General features: G+C 42.6%; 1 protein-coding gene across 9 annotated transcripts in view; it reads left to right on the top strand.

Annotated features, from left to right (window-relative positions):
* rasal2 (RAS protein activator like 2) overlaps positions 1–23,979 on the top strand; it is a 103,093-nt gene that overhangs the window by 21,688 nt on the left and 57,426 nt on the right. For 4 of the 9 annotated variants that reach the window (XM_035788042.1, XM_035788044.1, XM_035788045.1 and 1 more), the window contains exon 1: positions 7,310–8,073. The exons of the other annotated variants lie outside the window; for them this stretch is intronic. In XM_035788042.1, the coding sequence (XP_035643935.1) occupies positions 7,554–8,073 (520 nt within the window). In that variant the 5' untranslated portion in view covers positions 7,310–7,553. Of the gene's footprint in view, positions 1–7,309; positions 8,074–23,979 lie in introns of those variants that run through there. 9 annotated transcript variants of the gene reach the window in all.

The raw sequence follows: 23,979 nt of genomic DNA, 5'->3' as shown, positions 1-23,979 counted from the left end.
AGTTCAATGTGAATAGAAGTGCTTGTAGCCTATGTGTAAGGGAAAGGGGGCTACCTAGTCAGTTGTACACCTTAATGCGTTCCACTGAAATGTGTTTTCCGCACTTAACCCAACCTCTCTGGGGGGGCTCCGTAATCGAAATCCACATCTTCGGCGCTCGGATACCGGTGGGTTAACGGCCTTGCTCAGGGGCAGGAGGACAGATATTTACCTTGTCAGCTCGGGGATTCGATCCAGCAACCTTTCTGTTACTGGCACAATGCTCTCGTCTATTAGAAAGTTATTAGCTATTAAGGTAGGTGTTTGATAATCTTTAGGCCTATATATATATACTAGGTGCACAAAGCATTATGCTCTTTCCATAACAGACTGACTAGGTGACCTTACTGACTAGGTGACCTTACTGACTAGGTGACCTCAAATCAAACTATTTGTCACATGCGCCAAATACATCAAGTGTAGACCTTAACATGGAATGCTTACTTACAAGCCCTTAACCAACAGTGCAGTTCAAGAAGAGTTTAAGAAAAAATTTACCAAATAAACTAAAGTACAAAAATAAAGTACAAAATAAGTAACACAATAACAAAACAATAAAGAGGCTATGTACAGGGGGTAACGAGTCAGTGTACGGGTTTACAGGTTAGTTGAGGTAATTTATACATACAGTGGGGCAAAAAAGTATTTAGTCAGCCACCAATTGTGCAAGTCCCACTTAAAAAGATGAGAGGCCTGTACTTTTCATCATAGGTACACTTCAACTATGACTGAGAAAAAAAAATCCAGAAAATCACATTGTAGGATTCTTTTATTAATTTATTTGCAAATTATGGTGAAAAATAAGTATTTGTTCAATAACAAAAGTTTATCTCAATACTTTGTGATATACCCTTTGTTGACAATGAAAGAGGTCAAACGTTTTCTGTAAGTCTTCACAAAGTTTTCACACACTGTTGCTGGTATTTTGGCCCATTCCTCCATGCAGATCTCCTCTAGAGCAGTGATGCTTTGGGGCTGTTGCTGGGCAACACAGATTTTAAACTCCCTCCAAAGATTTTCTATGGGGTTGAGATCTGGAGACTGGCTAGGCCACTCCAGGACCTTGAAATGCTTCTTACGAAGCCACTCCTTCGTTGCCCGGGCGGTATGTTTGGGATCATTGTCATGCTGAAAAACCCAGCCACGTTTCATATTCAATGCCCTTGCTGATGGAAGGAGGTTTTCACTCAAAATCTCACGATACATGGCCCCATTCATTCTTTCCTTTACATGGATCAGTCGTCCTGGTCCCTTTGCAGAAAAACAGCCCCAAAGCACGATTTTTCCACCCCCATGCTTCACAGTAGGTATGGTGTTCTTTGGATGCAACTCAGCATTCTTTGTTCTCCAAACACGATAAGTTGAGTTTTTACCAAAAAGTTATATTTTGGTTTCATCTGACCATATGACATTCTCCCAATCTTCTTCTGGATCATCCAAATGCTCTCAGACGGGCCTGGACATGTACAGTGCCTTGCGAAAGTATTCGGCCCCCTTGAACTTTGCGACCTTTTGCCACATTTCAGGCTTCAAACATAAAGATCTAAAACTGTATTTTTTTGTGAAGAATCAACAACAAGTGGGACACAATCATGAAGTGGAACAACATTTATTGGATATTTCAAACTTTTTTAACAAATCAAAAACTGAAATTGGGCGTGCAAAATTATTCAGCCCCTTTACTTTCAGTGCAGCAAACTCTCTCCAGAAGTTCAGTGAGGATCTCTGAATGATCCAATGTTGACCTAAATGACTAATGATGATAAATACAATCCACCTGTGTGTGATCAAGTCTCCGTATAAATGCACCTGCACTGTGATAGTCTCAGAGGTCCGTTAAAAGCGCAGAGAGCATCATGAAGAACAAGGAACACACCAGGCAGGTCCGAGATACTGTTGTGAAGAAGTTTAAAGCCGGATTTGGATACAAAAATATTTCCCAAGCTTTAAACATCCCAAGGAGCACTGTGCAAGCGATAATATTGAAATGGAAGGAAGGAGTATCAGACCACTGCAAATCTACCAAGACCTGGCCGTCCCTCAAAATTTTCAGCTCATACAAGGAGAAGACTGATCAGAGATGCAGCCAAGAGGCCCATGATCACTCTGGATGAACTGCAGAGATCTACAGCTGAGGTGGGAGACTCTGTCCATAGGACAACAATCAGTCGTATATTGCACAAATCTGGCCTTTATGGAAGAGTGGCAAGAAGAAAGCCATTTCTTAAAGATATCCATAAAAAGTGTTGTTTAAAGTTTGTCACAAGCCACCTGGGAGACACACCAAACATGTGGAAGAAGGTGCTCTGGTCAGATGAAACCAAAATTGAACTTTTTGGCAACAATGCAAAACGTTATGTTTGGTGTAAAAGCAACACCCTGAACACACCATCCAAAGCAACACCCTGAACACACCATCCCCACTGTCAAACATGGTGGTGGCAGCATCATGGTTTGGGCCTGCTTTTCTTCAGCAGGGACAGGGAAGATGGTTAAAATTGATGGGAAGATGGATGGAGCCAAATACAGGACCATTTTGGAAGAACCTGATGGAGTCTGCAAAAGACCTGAGACTGGGACGGAGATTTGTCTTCCAACAAGACAATGATCCAAAACATAAAGCAAAATCTACAATGGAATGGTTAAAAAATAAACATATCCAGGTGTTAGAATGGCCAAGTCAAAGTCCAGACCTGAATCCAATCGAGAATATGTGGAAAGAACTGAAAACTGCTGTTCACAAATGCTCTCCATCCAACCTCACTGAGCTCGAGCTGTTTTGCAAGGAGGAATGGGAAAAAAATTCAGTCTCTCGATGTGCAAAACTGATAGAGACATACCCCAAGCGACTTACAGCTGTAATCGCAGCAAAAGGTGGCGCTACAAAGTATTAACTTAAGGGGGCTGAATAATTTTGCACGCCCAATTTTTCAGTTTTTGATTTGTTAAAAAAGTTTGAAATATCCAATAAATGTCGTTCCACTTCATGATTGTGTCCCACTTGTTGTTGATTATTCACTAAAAAATACAGTTTTATATCTTTATGTTTGAAGCCTGAAATGTGGCAAAAGGTCGCAAAGTTCAAGGGGGCCGAATACTTTCGCAAGGCACTGTACTGGCTTAAGCAGGGGGACACGTCTGGCACTGCAGGATTTGAGTCCCTGGCGGCGTAGTGTGTTTCTGATGGTAGGCTTTGTTACTTTGAGATATTGCGTGGAGCCCCAGGCCGAGGGAGATTATCAGTGATCTTGTATGTCTTCCATTTCCTAATAATTGCTCCCACAGTTGATTTCTTCAAACCAAGTTGCTTACCTATTGCAGATTCAGTCTTCCCAGCCTGGAGCAGGTCTACAATTTTGTTTCAGTTGTCCTTTGACAGCTCTTTGGTCTTGGCCATAGTGGAGTTTGGAGTGTGACTGTTTAAGGTTGTGGACAGGTGTCTTTTATACTGATAACAAGTTTAAATAGGTGCCATTAATACAGGTAACGAGTGGAGGACAGAGAAGCCTCTTAAAGAAGAAGTTACAGGTCTGTGAGAGCCAGAAATCTTGCTTGTTTGTAGGTGACCATATACTTATTTTCCACAATTTGCAAATAAATTCATAAAAAATCCCACAATGTGATTTTCTGGATTTTTTTTCTTTTTCATTTTGTCTGTCATAGTTGAAAATGGATGAAAATTACAAGCCTCTCTCATCTTTTTAAGTGGGAGAACTTGCACAATTGGTGGCTGACTAAATACTTTTTTGCCCCACTGTATAGGTGGGGGTGAAGTGACTATGCATAGATAATAAACAAACAGCAAGTAGCAGCATTGTACAGGGGCGGGGTCAATGTAATAGTCCGGTGGCCATTTGATTAATTGTTCAGCAGTCTTATGGCTTGGGGGTAGAAGCTGTTAAGGAGCCTTTTGGACCTAGACTTGGTACTCCGGTACTGCTTCCCATGCGGGAGCAGAGAAAACAATCTATGATTTGGGTGACTGGAGTCTGACAATTTTATGTACTTTTCCTCTCACACCGCCTATTATATAGGTCCTGGATGGCAGGAAGCTTGGCCCTTGAAGCTTAAAGCCACTTCAATTGGAAGCATTGGAGTCAACACAGGCCAGCATCCCTGTGGAATGCTTTAGTCACCTTGTAGAGGGTGTGCAACTCAATATTAGGAAGGTGTTCCTAATGTTTTGTCCACTCAGTGTAAGTATGTGTATATATCTCTCTCATATATATGTATATATATTTGAACAAAATAATGAATGCAACATGTAAGGTGTTTGTCCTATGAGCTGAAATAAAAGAAAATGAATGGGCAGCAGTCTAAGGCACTGCATCTCAGTGCTAGTGGCATCACTTCACACTGGTTCGATTCCAGGCTGTATCACAACCGGCCATAATTGGGAGTCCCATAAGGCGGCGCACAATTGGCCCAGTGTCGTACGGGTTTGGCCGCGGTAGGCCGTCATTGCAAATAAGAATTTGTTCTTAACTGACTTGCCTAGTTAAATAAAGGTTAAATAAAATCCCAGAAATATTCCATACGCACTAAAAGCTTATTTCTCTCAAATGTTGTGCACAATTATGTTCCATCCCTGTTAGTGAGCATATCTCCTGCTGGGGACAATAAACGGCTACTCTAAAATGTGCAGTTTTGTCACACAACACAATGTCACAGATGTCTCAAGTTTTGAGGGAGCTTGCAATTGGCAGAGCTGTTGCCAGAGAATTGAATGTTAATTTCTCTACCATAAGCTGCCTCCAATGTCGTTTTAGAGAATTTGGTAGTACGTCCAACCGGCCTCACAACCTCAGACCATGTGTATGGTGTTGTGTGGGCGAGCGGTTTGCTAATGTCAATAGAGAACCTCACCGCCACAATAGGGTAATGGTATGGCAGGCATAAGCTATGGACAACGAACACAATTTATCGATGCCAATTTATATATACCAGAGGACCGTGACGAGATCCTGAGGCCCTTTGTGAGGCACATTTTTTTAAATATATATTTTTTAAGGTATCTGTGACCAATCTGCATTCCCAGTCATGTGAAAATCCATAGATTAGGGACTGATTTCTTCATATGAACTGTAATTCAGTAAAATCGTTTAAATTGTTGCATGTAGCATTTATATATGTGTTCAGTATATATATTTACTTAGGAACATCGCTGCTTTGGTAGCAAAGGCCATGAATAAAATATCCCAAAAATACCAAACTGTTCTCCAGCTCATTCCACTTATATACTGTATATTTGCAGTCCTGTTGTTCAAAGCTGTTTCTACAGGATAGTCTCAGACCATCACTGTCAAGGAAGGAGGGGCTGTAACACCACAGGAGTCTCTGACAGAGAGGCTGCTGGGTCCTCTCCCCTCAAGTACACAGGAAGCAGTGATGAGGAAATTGTCCATCTCTTACCACTGACTCTTTAAATTTTCACATTCACACTTTGAACACATCCTTAGTGGGACTCCCCTGCTCTGCATCTTAGGCTTTTGGTTTCTCAGCACAGCAGTCAGCACTGACCTAGATGTGATGAATAATGGTGACTGTTGCTCAGCTTTGCCACCTGGTTACAGTCTTATTGCACGACACACGCATGTGGGTCACATGGACTCCGTGCCCCGACCCTATTCCCTATATGGTGCACTCCTTTTGACAAGGGCACATAAGGCTCTGGTCAAAAGTAGTGCACAAAGGAAATAGTGAGCCATTTGAGACAGCCATGCATTTCTTTCTTTTAAAACTAAAGCAGTCTTGCTGTGGTGGTTTTCAAGTTGCGCTGGATCCTGCCATCCCTGCCCCTGATAGTGATGCGCACTCTAATAAGCCCTGATGACCAAGGCAAAATGAGGTGCTATGGCCTGTAGCCAGCATAGCCCCCAGTGGGACAACTCTCCCATTTCCTCTCTGATCACAGAGGACTGGGGCCCAGCTAGGGCACCTCATTTAAGAGGACCCATGTATACTTATGACACCGTGCCATTCCTTTAGAGCAGCCTCAATTATTTTATATTTTTTTTATTGTTTGACATAAACGACTGTAAAAACACCAGCAAATACATTTTGGAAATCTCACACATAATAGAGATGTACAGTATGTGATCGTATACAAATGTAAGTAAGGTTTGGAATTATTATGTTTTAGTCAAATCTGATATCTGTTTGGGCTTCTTGCGGTCAATTTGCAGTCTAAAAATGTTTTGTAATTACGTTCCATCCTCCTTACCATCCGCTCAACAAGAAATCTGCCTATTTTTCTTTCATTTAATTTTCAGGACCACTTCACTGTGGAATTGCCAGTGCTACACTTTTCACTCTCAACTTGATGAGCATGTGGGTGTATGTGGCTCTTCAGCAGCCATTGACAGACTGTCCTCGTCATGCATACTGTTATGTCCCCTGCGTTAATGGCACCCCCTCTGTGTGATGTAACAATCCATTCATTTTGTCTAAATTACTTACTAAGTCTGCTCTTCATTTTTTTTTTTTAATTTAAATGTCAAAAGGCATGATAATTTTTTTGATTACTTAAATGTCAAAAGGCATGAATTTTTTTGTTCTAACCCTCAAGTGGGCGGCAGGGTAGCCTAGTGGTTAGAGCGTTGGACTAGTAACTGGAAGGTTGCAAGTTCAAACCCCCGAGCTGACAAGGTTCAAATCTGTCATTCTGCCCCTGAACAGGCAGTTAACCTGTTCCTAGGCCGTCATTGAAAATAAGAACTTGTTCTTAACTCACTTGCCTAGTTAAATAAAGGTAAATTAAAGTTGGTTATTTGTGCCAGACAACTGAAAACCCCTCTGGAGGTTTTCTTTACACTTACATTTTAAATGTAAGTGTAATGGCAGAAGAAAAACATTTTAAATTACCCAATTATTTTTTTGTAGCACATAGATTGCAGAAATATGTTGCTTATGTATGCTCTCTAGACTGTTGCGTTAATATTGTAAGTTAAACAATGTACATTTTAATGGCACATCCAATGATTTGAGAAATCTCGCCAAGCCCTTGAGTGTTTGACGTCTATGAACAGTTCATATGAGTATCATGGGTCTGTAATGACGATAAACAAACAGTCCTTTAAATTTTTTTAACGAGCACAAAGTCCGGGCTAAAAAAATAAATAATCGTAACTGTTTATACGGAAAACCACAACCTGAGGCCTACAGTATAGTAGCATCTGATTGGACAGGCCTTAAGGAAGCTTACTTATACGTCTGACACCCCACTTCCTCCCAGGAAGGCCACTATCAGCCAGTGAGCAAGATACTGAACTCGCAGACCTTCAACTTATTACTCTACTATAGTTTGAGTGGAACTTGTGGTCTACCTTTTTATTAAAGAGATTTTCTACTCAAGGGTTTGGCATTACTACTACTCAAAGAAATGGTCGCTGTTGTAAGTTAAAAGATCTCACAGCTGTCAACCAACCATCAGGTTGAGCAGCCATTCGCTGGCTTTAATCTGTGTTTTTGCTCACGCAAGATTTGATCTACTGACTCATTGTTTGGATTTGATAATGAGTCTACCGAGAGAGTCTCCAGACCACAGCAGACATTTAAGTCAGAGACCTATTCAGTCTCAATTTGGCATGGATGGTTCTTACCACTGGCACCATTACAGAAAACCCTGGCCGACGCAGCTTTCCCAGTTCACTCCAGAGAAGGCACTGGACGGTTACGACTGGAGGATTTCTGCCAGGTTGGACAGTAGAGCTCACAGTGCACTGGAACCTATCCACTTCAGGGTGTTGAGTCTCCCCGGAAGGATGACCACCTCCAGCAGTACTACTGGACCTGCGGAGCAGCACAGTGGACAGGAGAGGCTGCGGTCACTGCGCTCCCTGATTCCCTACCACAGGTCTGTATCAGAGCCAGGTGCTGGCTGCAGTACAGACAAGACTGCAGTCAGGAAGGGGCTCTCAGACGGGGAGGATCAAAATGGCCCCTTTGTCCACGGCCTGTTCTCCTCTGTATCGCGGAGGATCAGTAGGATTCTCAACATCAAGGATGAGCCTGACCCTGAGAACCAAGTGCCTGGTAGGAGAGCGCTCCATCTCTCTCTCTGTGCGTGTGTGTGCGTGTGTGCAAGAGAGTAAGAGACTTTCCTTCTGAAGGCGCATCTCATTTGAGTTTACTCTACAGTTTATTTTGAGTGGTGTGTTTTATTAAGTCCAATACATTACATGAGTAACATGTAACAAAATTATTAGATCACCTAAAGTGTTTTAAAAGGGTTTGCAATTATTTTGAAATTGAAATAGCCTAACTGTTGCACCAAGTAAGGCTGCACAATTAATCAAATTCACATTGAAATCACAATGTTGACATTGTCAGTATCCATATTGCAAGCGATCCATATCACACGCAATATTTTTGAAACGCCACCCGCTGCGTGTAACGTCCGTTTTTATACTTTACTTAGTTTTCTTCTCTTGCAGCTGCTTCCCACACACTCCAACTCCCACCCCGTCACTCAAGCGGCGCAGTTCCTCCTCTATATCCTCTTTACAGTGCAGTCAGAAAGTATTCAGACTCCGTCCCTTATTCCACATTTTATTACGTTACAGCCTTATTCTAAAATGGAGTAAATATTAAAAAATGTAAATCATCAATCGACACAATACCCCATAATAACAAAGGGAAACAACAGGTTTTTTGAAATGTTGGCAAATTTATAAAAAAATAATCAAAATAACTTACAGTTGAAGTCAGATGTTTACATACACCTTAGCCAAATGCATTTAAACTAAGTTTTTCACAATTACTGACATTTAATCTTAGTAAAAATTCCCTCTTAGGTCTGTTAGGATTACCACTTTATTTTAAGAATGTGAAATGTCAGAATAATAGTATAGAGTGGTTTATTTAAGCTTTTATTTCATCACATTCCCAGTGGGTCAGAAGTTTACATGCACTCAATTAGTATTTGGTAGCATTGCCTTTAAATTGTATAACTTGGGTCAAACGTTTCGGGTAGCCTTCCACAAGCTTCCCACAATAAGTTGGGTGAATTTTGGCCCATTCCTCCTGACAGAGCTGGTGTAACTGAGTCAGGTTTGTAGGCCTCCTTGCTCGCACATACTTTTTCAGTTCTGCCCACAAATGTTCTACAGGATTGAGGTCAGGGCTTTGTGATGGCTACTCCAATACCTTGACTTTGTTGTCCTTAAGCCATTTTGCCACAACTTTGGATGTATGCTTGGGGTCATTGTCCATTTGGAAGACCCATTTGCGACCAAGCTTTAACTTTAACTGATGTCTTGTGGATATATTGAAGCAACATCTCATCAATTTCCATCCTCATGATGCCATCTATTTTGTGAAGTGCACCAGTCCCTCCTGCAGCAAAAGACCCCCACAACATGATGCTGCCAACCCCGTGCTTCACGATTGGGATGGTGTTCTTCGGCTTTCAAGCCTCCCCCTTCTTTCTCCAAACATAACAATGGTCATTATTGCCAAACAGTTCTATTTTTGTTTCATCAGACCAGAGGACATTTCTCCAAAAAGTACGATCTTTCTCCCCATGTGCTGCTGCAAACCGTAGTCTGGCTTTTTTATGGTGGTTTTGGAGCAGTGGCTTCTTCCTTGCTGAGCAGCCTTTCAGGTTATGTCTTTATAGGACTCGTTTTACTGTGGATATATATATTTTTGTTCCTGTTTCCTGCAGCATATTCACAAGGTCTTTTGCTGTTGTTCTGGGATTGATTTGCACTTTTCGCACGAAAGTACGTTCATCTCTAGGAGACAGAACGCATGTCCTTCCGGAGCGGTATGACGGCTGTGTGGTCCCATGGTGTTTATACTTGCGTACTATTGTTTGTACATATGAACATGGTACCTTCAGGCGTTTGGAAATTGCTCCCATGGATGAACCAAACTTGTGGTTCTACAATTTTTTTCTGAGGTCTTGGCTGATTTCTTTTGATTTTCCAATGATGTCAAGCAAAGAGTCACTGAGTTTGAAGGTAGGCCTTGAAATACATCCACAAGTACACCTCCAATTGACTCAAATCATGTCAATTAGCCTAACAGAAGCTTCTAAAGCCATGACACAATTTTCTGGATTTTTCCAAGCTGTTTAAAGGCACAGTCAACTTAGTGTTTGTAAACTTCTGACACACTGGAATTGATACAGTGAAATAATCTGTCTAAACAATTGTTGGAAAAATGACTTGTGTCATGCACAAAGTAGATGTCCTGACCAATTTACCAAATCTATAGTTTGTAAACAAGAAATTTGTGGAGTGGTTGAAAAACGAGTTTTAATGACCCCAACCTAAGTGTATGTAAACTTCTGACTTCAACTGTATGTTTGGCACGACTGCCATATTGCATCTCCATCCCAAATCCCTTGCTTGGAAATGTACTTCGCCAGACTGCCAAGAACATTTCCCTCATCCAGGCCAAGGTGGCGATACACGGTAGTGATGACACCATGGGCCTTGTTGATCTCTGCACCAGACAGGATGCTCTTGCCAGCATACTTGGGGTCCAACATGTACGCTGCGGTGTGTATGGGCTTCAGGCAGAAGTCTGGACACTTTGATGTATTTCAGAACTGCAGTTTCCTCTGCTTGGAGTAACAGTGAAGTGGGCAGGGCAGTATGGATTTCTTCTCTTACATCTGCAAGCAGAGTCTGAACATCAGACAGGATGGCATGATCTCCCTCAATCTGTGCAATGGCTACTGCTTGGTTTCAGGCTGCTTACCACTCTCTCCCAAAATACATCATCCAGGAGGATCCTCTTGGTGGGGCTGTCCATATCGGCAGACTGTGATATGACCATTTCTTGGAGAGACTCCTTTCCCTCCAGGAGTCTGTCAAACATGATGACAACACCACCCCAACTGGTGTTGCTGGGCAGCTTCAGTATGGTGCTCTTATTCGCATTTTGCTTGGTGAGGTAGATTGCTGCTATAACTTCATGACCCTTCACATACCTAACCATTTCATTGGCTCTCTTGTAGAGTGTATCCATTGTTTTCACTGCCATGATGTCCTTGAGGAGCAGATTCAATGCATGAGCAACACAGCCAATGGGTGTGATGTGAGGGTAGGACTCCTCCACTTTAGACCAAGCAGCCTTTATGTCACCAGTGCAAATACCTTCTGTTGTGCAAGGTCATTGATGACTGCCTTCAGCTCTTCTCCAATGTAGAGACCGGCGTTTCTGTTGTCTCTTGTCTGTGCTCTTGTAGAATACTATTTCAGGGGTGGAGATGATGTAGTTAATTATTCCTTGCCCACAGACCACCCATCAGAGATGATTGCAATACAGTCTGCTATCTCTTTCATTTTCTTGACCTTCTCTTGAACTCTGTAGAACTCTGCATCCAGCAAATGAGTAGATAAAGCATGTCTGGTTGGAGGGGTGTATGCTGGGCGAAGAACATTCAGAACTCTCTTCTAATATACATTATATATATATATATTATTATTATTATATTATACATTGCCTGTGAAATTATCATCTAGTTGACCACACGAAGGTAGGCTATTGCTAGTAATGTATTACAACGATTGGATGACTTTGGGAGTTTCAGTAAGCAGAAATTTGATTACATTCATTCAATTGTGTTATTAGCCTACTTTATTTAAATATTTTCGTCATTCAGTGATAATTATTTCCACTAAAACTCTTTATGGATCCACCCAGTTGTGGTAAAGTTAAGGAAACACTGCATTCTTAGTGGCGGGCCTAGATGGGAGAAGTGACATGCCTCAGTTCAGATGATGGTTAATTGCCGCTGCTTAGCAACCATCAAGAGTTTAAGAGTGTAGTGCGTGCCAATGCCGATTCAGCATTACAGCTACATTTCATACTAAACCGTAGGCAGAAGTTTACCGAATTGATTACTAGGTGCTTAGGCTGAAAAAAAAAAGGTTTTGGCTTTGATACCGACAATACCCTTCAGATATAAGGAAAATAGTTAGGAGGGAGGGGGGGGTTAATCCATCCTCATTAAGCAGCAATGTTCTCAAACATTTTAACATACATGTTAGGAAGCCTCCATGGAGCCTACTGCCAGTTGTACTAGCCTGTAACTGAAAGTGTTCTCCATTTTGATGTTTTACTTCTCCTTGGTAGAGTAAACAACATGTGGGCTTCCTCATTGTCGATTCACAGTACTTCCCCCAGGCCTGCCTGCATTACTCACAACAAGCGGTCGGAGGAGGCCTCTCATGAAAATGAATTAAAACTAATGCTAATTGGACGATAATGAAACCATATGCATCCATGTGCATGAACTAAAAGGATTCAGTTTGTCTCGTGCAGCTCGTCTGTTCTGTGATGTGTTGAACCTAAATTAGATTGCTGTGGGCTTCTTCCGCCCCAAAATATTACCCTTTTAAAGGTTGGTTGCTCTGTGAGTGCTGTGAAGTTGTGGTTGCTGACTTGGGGGCTACGGTGGGAGGAACAGCAGCAGCCTCATAAAGGCAGGGCCTGCTGCATGTGGAGGAAACTGCACACCCCTGCTTTTGTATGCAAATGCCCCTCTGCAAATAAATGCACCACCATAACAAAAAGAATGTGGCAGCAGCACCTTAGCGCTCATTCACCTTTCAAAGCTTGGGCCCAACGTTGGAGCCAGTCATGGGAAAACCAACTGTGGCTTTTCACATTTCATTTGGGTCATCTGCCCGAGTGAGGCCTTTGAGCAGGGGGGGCTGTATGTATCAAAATAGAGACCTCTCTTGCCATGGACCACTGTCTGGCAACAATGTCCTGAATAAAGGGAAGAATTTGTGTGTCAGAATGTCTTTGATAGCTATGTGAGATAAGCTTGAGTTTGTCTGCACACCTCTTCAATGAATGATAACCTACATGCTTATCTAGTAGCTTATAGGCTTGAAGTGTGATTACTACCTCTGAGGGTTTAGAGCTTGATGTAGTCACCTCATACAAGTGCTTGGGAGTATGGCTAGACAGTACACTCCTTCTCTCTGCACATATCAAAGCTGCAGGCTAAGGTTAAATCTAGACTTGGTTTCCTCTATAGTATTCGCTCCTCTTTCACCCCAGCTGCCAAACTAACCCGGATTCAGATGACCATCCTACCCATGCTAGATTACAGAGACGAAATGTATAGATCGGCAGGTAAGGGTGCTCTCGAGCGGCTAGATGTTCTTTACCATTCGCCATCAGATTTCCCATCACTGCACTCTATACTCCTGTACACTGGTCATCTCCATATACCTTTCGCAATACCCCACTGGTTGATGCTTAAAACCCTCTTAGCCCTCACTCCCCCTTATCTGAGATATCTATTGCAGTCCTCATCCTCCACATACAACACCCGTTCTGCCAGTCACATTCTGTTAAAGGTCCCCAAAGCGCACACATCCCGAGGTCGCTCCTCTTTTCAGTTCGCTGCAGCTTACGACTGGAACGAGTTGCAACAAACACTCAAACTGGACAGTTTTATTGCAATCTCTTCATTCAGACTCAATCATGAACACTCTTACGAGAAGCAGCCACAACTGTCAGTGATGTATTGTTGTCTCTACCTTCTTGCCCAGTTGTCTGTGCCCAATCATGTTTGCACTGTGTTTTGTGCTGCTACCATGTTGTGCTGCAACCATGCTGTGTTGTCATGTGTTGCTGCCATGCTATGTTGTCTTAGGTCTGTCTCTCTTTATGTTGTGTTGTCTCTCATGTTGTGATGTTGGTTTTGTCCTATATTTGTTTTTTATATTTAATCCCCCGTCCCCACAGGAGGCCTTTTTGACTTTTGGTAGGCCGTCATTGCAAATAAGAATTTGTTCTTAACGGACTTGCCTAGGTAATTTAAAGTTTAAATAAAAAAAGTGATATGATATGAAATACGTTAATTCACGAATGGCACCATCTTCCCTATATAGTACACAACTTTTGACTTAAGCCCTATGGGCCCTGGTTGAAAGTAGTGCACTATGTAGGGAATGGGCTGCCGTTTGAGATGCACCCATTATCACACCTTTGACCTCAGAGGCTCCACCGCTTCCCATACTCCTAGTATGTAGGGTTGACCCTTTTGCATCAGGAAAATAGCTCATCCAAATGTGAGAAACATCACTGACGGAAGCAAATTTAAATATTTAACAATGTCATTGAGTTCTGGAGTGAGCTCACCACAGGAACAAAACTTTATTCTGTGAGAATAAGCCCTATCATGAAAACATTTCAATGTACATAATATGTACTAGGGATGCCACGGTATGACATTTTTGATATATGATTTTTTCCTTGCCAAATAAAACGATCCCGATAACCGATATACATTTTTTTTGCGGCCTTATTATTCTAGTACGGTTAAATAGTTGAAGCGCACACACACACACACACACACACACACGGACCAAAAAGTTATTTTTGTTGGTGCTTACATATGTCCCCATTACCAGTGAAACATAATCAAAACCTTTTTCTTTCACTTACTTGATGTGCCGTTTCATTGTTAATTTGTTCAGTCTCAACTAGGATTTCATCATACGTGTCAAGCAGTGATGTTTCAGCTCTGTCTGTCCGTGGCCTCTCTTCCTCGGTGCGCACTGTCACTGTGTCCGTTTCCATCTTGTGCAGATGTGTCTGTAACATTTCACATAAACCCTGTTCCTTGTCTGCATCGAAGTAGCGGTCCTTGTACCTAGCATGGGGGCGACACTGTACAGGCTCAGAGACAATGCTACCGAATCACTTGTTCACAGCTTCTAGTAGAGTACTTTTCCAAGTTAACCCCTTTGTTGGCATTTTTGTTGAGCAGGCGTTTCAATGCCATGGCAGTGTATCACGTCTGATGCAGGCGCAATTGAGGTTATTTATCAAATCAGGGTTTCTAATGGAGCTAGGAGTGTTCATGTTTCAAACAAGTTCTCAAATGCCATTGAAATGGCAGCAGCGTATGAGAACCAGCACATTCTTCAGCATGCAAAACGGCTTTCATCAGTACGAAATCCTTGTCGACCCACTGTGCTGTCAGACTCAATGCTCACGGGGCTGACATTGCTGGTCCAAATGTTAGCCATGTAGCTAATAGCAGTGACGTCCATAGCAAATAGCTCATGGATGTGAGTTTCAACAATACTGTGTAACTCCGGTACGGCAACATCTGAAAAATCGAGCCTATTTGGTAGTGTGTACCGGTGCTCGACCAGTCGGCGAAAGCCAAAATCATCCACGACAGAGATTGGTTGATTGTCAATGGCAATGAATTCCATTATCTAGGCGTTAATGGATTTAGCCTTTGAGTTGACTCGCTGAAATGTTCTTACTCTTTCAAATGACTGCTTGACTTGTTGACTTCTCAGTCCACACAGCAGACGTTGTGGGCTATGTTAGGAATGCTGTGTTGCATGTTTAGCTCTATTTTCCGTGGCGTCATTACGTCATCTACCTACGTTAGATTGGTATGCACTTCAGCTTTGACATTGTTTTTGAACATCGACGTTAAACTCGACATCAGGCCGTTGCCGATTTTAGCTAATATCGTCCGATTCCAATATGCTTACCAATATATCGTGCATCCATAATATGTACGTACACTTTTCAATTAACATTAGCGATGGGAATGTCACAAGCCACGAGAGGGTTCGGTTGGCATTCTTGCTTCGCAGCTCAAAAGTACCGTACATGTCGGAAGCCGCTAGCCAGGAGGCTAAGCATTGCAAACTATATTTAGGCCTACACTCTTGTCTTGAATAGTGCAACAATTCACAAGCATGTGCAGACAATTAAACAATTTAATTTATCGTCCATACACTCATTTATATTTGATCTTCAAGGCAAAAAGCAGAGTTACTGCTAACGGATCATGTCTTCATCAGGTAACGTTAGCTTATCAAAAATGACCTATTACCCTTCTAATACAAATAGAAGTACAGTAGGCCTACCTTAAAACATAACAAACCATGCTTATCTTTTATCAATATCATGCACATCATTAGGATGTGGTAAATGCAAATTGTGTATGAAAATGTGGGTATAATTCACATGGGAGTTGACATGTTGAGCTGTTTTATATGGAAGCCCATTCCCACCACCCAAAAATAAAATGCATATTAACCCAGCAAAAAAAGAAACGGCCCTTTTTCAAGACCCTGTCTTTCAAAGATAATTCATAAACATCCAAATAACTTCACATATCTTCATTGTAAAGGGTTTAAACACTGTTTCCCACACTTGTTCAATGGACCATAAACAATTAATGAACATGCACCTGTGGAACGGTCGTTAAGACACTAACAGCTTACAGAAGGTAGCTGGTCACAGTTATGAAAACTTAGGACCCTAAAGAGGCTTTTCTGCGGACTCTGAAAAACACCAAAAGAAAGATGCCCAGGGTCCCTGCTCATCTGCTTCAACGTGCCTTACACAGAACCCTAACTGGCTGGGCTCTTGCGCCATAGTGCATACATTTATTTTGTCTCCCCACACCAAAAGAGATCATGAGTCACAGGTTAAAATATCAAAACAAACTCTGAACCAATTACATTAATTTGGGGACAGGTTGAAAAGCATTAAATATTTATGGCAATTTAGCTAGCTAGCTTACACTTGCTAGCTAATTTGTCCTATTTAGCTAGCTTGCTGTTGCTAGCTAATTTGTCCTGGGATATAAACATTGAGCTGTTATTTTACCTGAAATAAAACACATAAAACGGTCAACCGAATCATTTCTAGTCATCTCTCCTCCTTCATATTGCGATTGGCACCTTTCATAAATTAAGTGCATTACCGCCACTGACCTCATTCGTCTTTCAGTCACCCACATGGGTATAACCAATGAGTACCTGCTTCTATAAACCAATGAGGAGATGGGAGAGGCAAGACTGGCAGCGCGATCTGCGTCACAAATAGAACTGACTTCTATTAGCCCTTGGCAACTCTCGTTGGCGCAATAATTGAATAATATAGATTTCTAAATTAATTTGCAACGCTCCCATTCGCAGCGCCAGCGGTGTAGTCAGCCTGTCAGGCATGCTGCAAGGAGGCTTGAGGACTGCCGATGTGGCCAGGGCAATAAATTGCAATGTCTGTACTGTGAGACGCCTAAGACAGCGCTACAGGGAGACAGAACAGACAGCTGATCGTCCTCGCAGTGGCAGACTACGTGTAACAACACCTGTACAGAATTGGTACATCCAAACTTCACACCAGCGGGACAGGTACAGGGTGGCAACAAAAACTGCCCGAGTTACACCAGGAATGCACAATCCCTCTGTCAGTGCTCAGACTGTCCGCAATAGGCTGAGAGAGGCTGGACTGATGGCTTGTAGGCCTGTTGTAAGGCAGGTCCTCACCAGACATCACAGGCAACAACGTCACCTATGGGCATAAACCCACCGTAGCTGGACCAGACAGGACTGACAAAAAGTGCTCTTCACTGACAAGTCGCGGTTTTGTCTCACCAGGGGTGATGGTCGGATTCGCGCTGATCGTCGAAGGAATGAGCATTACACCGAGGCCTGTACTCTGGGGCGGGATCGATTTGGAGGTGGAGGGTCCATCATGTTCTGGGGCGGTTTGTCACAGCATCATCGGACTGAGCTTGTTGTCATTGCAGGCAATCTCAAGGCTGTGCGTTACAGGGAAGACATCCTCCTCCCTCATGTGGTACCCTTCCTGCAGGCTCATCCTGACATGACCCTCTAGCATGACAATGCCATACTGCTCGTTCTGTGCGTGATTTCCTGCAAGACAGGAATGTCAGTGTTCTGCCATGGCCAGCGAAGAGCCCGTATCTCAATCCCATTGAGCATGTCTGGGACCTGTTGGATCGGAGGGTGAGGGCTGGGCCATTCCCCCCAGAAATGTCCGGGAACTTGCAAGGTGCCTTGGTGGAAGAGTGGGTTAACATCTCACAGCAAGAACTGGCAAATCTGGTGCAGTCCTTGAGGAGGAGATGCACTGCAGTATTTAATGCAGCTGGTGGCCACACCAGATACTGACTGTTACTTTTGATTTTGAAGATGAATTCATCGCCCAGTGTCTGGTTGAAAACAGACTGAACCAGGTTTTCCTCTAGGATTTTGCCTGTGCTTTGCTCCATTCTGTTTATTTTTTATCCTGAAAAACTCCCCAGTCCTTAACAATTTACAAGCATACCCATATCATGAAGCAGCCAACACTTTTTGTAAAAATATGAAGAGTGGTACTCAGTAATGTATTGGATTTACCCCACAAAACTTTTATCCTGGATACAATGTGTTAATTACTTTGTCACATTTTCTGCAGTCACCCTTGGCCTCATGTTGAAATCCCTCAGTGGTGTCTTTCCTCTCTGGCAACTGAGTTAGGAAGAATGCCTATAACTTCAGTATGCTCAAAGGTATATTCAATGTCTACTTTTTATTTTTTTACCTGTCTAACAATAGGTGCCCTTCATTGCGAAACATTGAAAAAAAAACTCCCTGTTCTTTGTTGTTGCATCTGTGTTTGAAATTCACTGCTCGACAGAGGAACCTTACAATTATCTGTATGTGTGGGGTGAAGTGATGAGGTAGTCATTAAAAACATCTGGTTAAACACTATTATTGCACAGAGTGAGTCCATGCAACTTATGTGATTTGTTAAGCACATTTTTTCTTCTGAACTTATTTAGGCTTGCCATAACAAAGGGATGGAATACTTATTGACTCAAGACATTTCCGATGGTAATTCATTTGTTAACATTTCTAAAAACATCATTCCAGTTTGTCATTATGGGGTATTCTGTGTCGGCCAAATCTCAATTAATATTTTTTTAAATTCAGGCTGTAAAACATCAAAATGTGGAAAAAGTCAACGGGTGTGAATAGGGATGCTGTCCTTCTAGGCAGAGTTCCTCTGTCCAGTGTCTGTGTTATTTTGCCCATTTTTTATTGGCCAGTCTGAGATAATGCTTTTTCTTTGCAACTCTGCCTAGAAGGCCAGCATCCTGGAGTCGCCTCTTCACTGTTGACATTGAGACTGGTATTTTGCCGGTACTATTTAATGAAGCTGCCTGTTGAGAACTTGTGAGGCATCTGTTTCTCAAACTAGACACTAATGTACTTGTCCTCTTGCTCAGTTGTGCACCGATGCCTCCCACCCCTCTTTCTATTCTGGCTTGAGCCAGTCTGCGCTGTTCTGTGAAGGGAGAGGTACACAGCGCTGTACCAGATCTTCAGTTTCTTGGCAATTTCTCGCATGGAATAGTTTTCATTTCTCAGAACGAGAATAGACTGACGAGTTTCAGATGAAAGTTATTTGTTTCTGGCCATTTTGAGCCTGTAATCGACACACAAATGCTGATGCTCCAGATACTCAACTAGTCTAAAGAATTGCTTCTTTAAAATCAGAACAGTTTTCAGCTGTGCTAACATAATTGAAAATGGAATTTCTAATAATCAATTAACCTTTTAAAATTATAAACTTGGGTTAGCTAACACAATGTGCCATTGGAACACAGGAGTGATGGTTGCTGATTATGGGCCTATGTAGATATTCCATTAAAAATCAGCTGTTTCCACCCACATTGTTAATTTTGCAAATGACTAATGTCTACACTGTATTTCTGATCAAATCCAACTTTATTTGTCACATGCGCCGAATACAACAAGTGCTTACTTTCAAGCCCTTAACCAACAGTGCAGTTCAAGAAGAAGAAAATATTTACCAAGTATACTAAAATAAAAAGTAATAATAAAAAGTAACACAATAAGAATAACAATAACGATGCTATATACAGGGAGCACCGGTACCGAGTCAGTGTGCGGGGGTACAGGTTAGTTGATGTAATCTGTACATAAAGGTGGGGGTGAAGTGACTATGCATAAGTAACAAACAAACAAACAAACAGCGAGTAGCAGCAGTGTACAAGGAGGGGTGGTCAATATAAATTGTCCGGTGGCGATTTTTATGAATTGTTCAGCAGTCTAATGGCTTGGGGGTAGATGCTGTTGAGGAGCCAATTGGTCCTAGCGCTCCGGTACTGCTTGCTATGCAGAAGCAGAGAAAACAGTCTATAACTTGGGTGACTGGAGTCTCTGACAATTTTATGGGCTTTCCTCTGACACCGCCTATTATATAGGTCCTGGATAGCAGGAAGCTTGGCCCCAGTGATGTACTGGGCCGTTCGCACTACCCTCTGTAGCGCCTTAGGGTCAGATGCTGAGCGGTTGCCATACCAGGCGGTGATGCAACCATTCAGGATGCTCTCGATGGTGCAGCTGTAGAACATTTTGAGGATCTGGGGAACCATGCCAATTTTTTTCAGTCTCCTCAGGGGGAAAAGGTTTTGTTGTGCCCTCTGTCTTGGTATGTTTGGACCATGATATTTATTTGGTGATGTGGACACCAAGGAACTTGAAACTCTCTACCCACTCCACTACAGCCCCGTCGATGTTAATGGGGGCCTGTTCTTTCAAACACCAGGACATTTCCAAGTGACCCAAAACCGCACTATTGCAAAGTAATTGATGATTAGCACTGGGTTCTACTTATCTTTGAGTGACTGTGACGGAGTGGTGGATTTGTGGCAAGAACAAAGGCCACGAAGCTCAGTCTTGAATCACTTGTGTCCTCCAAAAGGAAATTATTTGCATGAAGCTAGTAGATATTCTCGCCTTGTTAACCAGGCTGCTGTCTGCTGTAACCTGAGCTGTAGAGATAAAGCATGATTGATATTTATGGCCCATGCTGCCTTATCCTATTCTTTTTGGGGAAAACCAGCAGTGTAAAGGGTGTGTCCCAAATGCCACCCTATTCCCTATATAGTCCACTACTTTTGACCAGCGGGAATAAGGTGCCATTTAAGAGCCCTCGTTTGTATAGTGTTTTCCTACCCCCTTCAGGGAGAAGCTGCTCTGAGGGAGATGGCCCTCCATAATAAGAAAGTGTAACAAAACCCCTTGAGTCACCTCCTCTCTGTTGTCCCACATGGTTTACAGCTGGAATGCCACATAATTTGATAAAGACAGAGCTCCAATCACGCTCCAAATCAGTTAATTGCAGTAATTTCCTTCTTTTGACAGTCAGGCTCAGCCCCTAAATCCCCAGCTGCCAATTAAGGTTGCTAATTTGCGATGCTGTTGAATAATTAGCTGTTGTCCTCTGGGACACAAAGGTCTCTGTTTCAGCCTAGGTAGTTAAGGAGGAGAATGGGCGGCAGGTAGCCTAGTGGTTAGAGTGTTGGGCCAGTAACCGAAAGGTTGCAAGTTCGAATCCCCGAGCTGACAAGGTAAAAATCTGTCGTTCTGCCCCTGAACAAGGCAGTTGTTCTGCCCCCGAACCCACTATTCCTAGGCCATCATGGTAAATAAGAATGTTTTCTTAACGGACTTGCCTAGTTAAATAAAGGTAAAAAAATATATATTAAAAAATACACCTATTGTTATTAGAGTTGGGAGATATCCCAATTTTCATACCGTCATACTGTTTCTGTCCGTTACCGGGGTATACGGTATTACCACATATGTGCGCACAAAAAAACATAGGCAATCTTGATCCAGGAGGGGATTGAATGTATCTGTTGTAACCAAGAAGCTTGATCTTGACATCTAGTCACTTCGCTAACAAGTTACCAAGCCAAATGCATATCTGGAGCCCCGAGCTGGATATAATTCATGACACATCTTAGATTTCCTATAGCTATACTTAACTTATAAGCAATGGCGTAGCACGCACCAACGCATAATTATAATATATATATTTTTAAATGGTATTGAAAATCATACGGTCTGTATTTTGAAATAACCCTGTATACGGTATATCGCCAAAGCCTAATTGTTATATCCCAATTTTTTTTCAATAGTGACAGACAGTGTACAGTTCAGTAGGTCAGTTTCAGTATCACACCCCTCTCTGTCTGTGTCTGGTTTGTCTTTTACCTCAGTTCTTTCCCTCCCCACCTGTTGGCCAGGGCTTCTGGATAAAGGATGTCAGGCTATTGTCATTGGAGGAGCTGCTTGTATTTACGGGTTACCATGGTGACCTGGCTAGTGCTTACAAACAGGTATAGGTTGTTCTATGTGTGTGTAGGGCTTGAGGTAAAGACTTGTTGCCGGACACAAAACATCCTCTGTTGTACTATGCAGCAGAGGCTCTGGGTGTGGACGCAACTGGCAAACACAGGGGGAATTAAGTAAAGGAAATTGATGATGCTATTACCCAAAGTTGCAGTCTAAAATGTAGTTTTGTGTCCTATGTTATAATTGTTATGCTATTCAGAGTGGCGATTCATCCTTGAAATAAAGGACGTTGTTTTATTGACATCTTTGAACAAGTGGTAAATGTCAAGTTTCCCCCCTCAGAAAGAAAAGAACACTGCGTAAGCACTGTGGTAATTAGGCAGAATATTCACATCACCACCGTATTTAAGATTGCCAAAGAGCTGCTACTTCACAATAGTAAGCAAATTCAATAGGCTTATAGTCTATTTCTGCTAAGATCAAAACCGAAAGGACTTTATTTTCTTTGAGGAACCATATTTACCCTTGAGCTTTTCTCTTGGGGAAAAAAACAAGTGAATTCTCTAGTTTTGAGCCTGGAAGTAGAAGTTGAAGATCCTATATACATATATTTGTAATGATGACTGCATTACAATAGGCGTGTGTGTGCGTGCGTGCGTGTGTGTGTGTGTGTGTGTGTTTTAGGAGGAGGACCTATTCTATATTGGCAGTGATTAGCAACCAAAGCATGCCCCTGAAACCCCATCCAGGACAGGTGGCAGAACCTCACCCTGGGGCCCAGACATTCCAGACAGGCTTCTGGAGGGTTGGATTTTTCCCTGGCCATGTGGAACGGGCCTGGTCAGGGCCTGCTGCTGGACATCTCTGCCTGGCTGATGCCTGACCAGAGTATTCATAGATGCCAGAAGTGCCAGTTGCCTTAGTTCCAGTCACATATTTCGTTCTCTTTCTGTCTTTCACACCTGTATAGTAGACACACGGGCACGTCGTTTCTCTCACTGTAGCTGCTATTTGTGTGCTTTGCTTTGACCCCTGCCCGGTCACAAACTGGCAAAGTTCTTTAGCTTCCAGCTGGCAAGACTTCACTGCTAATTGTTTTTAGACCCATATGCCACAAAACAAGCATACGACCGTGTGGGGACTCAACTCCAGGACACCCACACAGTGACAGCCTCATTACTCAATTTCCTAAAGGATTCCCTCCCTGTGAGCTGTGGAGCTGTTCTGATTCATTATCCCCATGTCTCTTTTCTCCTGACTCGCTCACAGCCCAAGCAGCAATCCCAGCTTTGTGTGGTAGCGGAGTGCTGCATTATGTGAAATGTGATTCACAGAGACTGAGGCATGCTCACCATGGCTCATATTATTTTGCACAGAGCGCCTCAAGCTTTGGAGCCGCCTACCGTGGCTGGTGTGTCCACCCCCCCCCCCACACACACACACAATCAGGGGCTTTGACCTTTAATGCTTTTCAGTGCTCTAACAACTGTAGCTGTCAGTGTCCGAGACAGATATAGGACCTTAAGCCCTCTGTCTGTTTGTTTCCAGGGGGAATGTTAAGTGAGGGGGACATAGTGTTTCATGTCCTGTCATTGAATAAACTGCTTTGTTGCACCCGACAAAAGTGCAAGGTCCGAATCACCTCATAAAACCCCAAATGCTTTAAAGCCTTCTGGCCTTGTTCCTGCACACAGATTAGACTAGTCCTGGACTAAAAAGCATGCTGTGGAGTTTCTTCATTGAATTAGCTTTTTAGTCCAGAACTAGGTTTAGTGCCTAATCTGTATTTGTCTGCGAAACCGGTCCTTTTCATTTAATTGAAATCTTTGCTAGCCTACAGTTTGACTGGTGTTGTTCACATTGACATTGCTTAATTCATGCATATTTCTTGGGTATTCTACAGCTATATGAGTGCAAATGAAAGCTCATCAAATTAGACAGGTTTGAGTTGTCTCTGAAGGATCTGCCCTGCCTCTTTTCAAAGACCTTAGTCCTGAGAATGGGATGATGACGGTTAGATAGCAAATGT

The sequence above is a fragment of the Oncorhynchus keta genome, chromosome 15 (genome assembly GCF_023373465.1).
Source record: "Oncorhynchus keta strain PuntledgeMale-10-30-2019 chromosome 15, Oket_V2, whole genome shotgun sequence".
Classification (NCBI taxonomy): Eukaryota; Metazoa; Chordata; class Actinopteri; order Salmoniformes; family Salmonidae; genus Oncorhynchus; species Oncorhynchus keta.
Note: the sequence above shows the minus strand (reverse complement) of the source record. Positions and strands in the feature narration are given on the sequence as shown.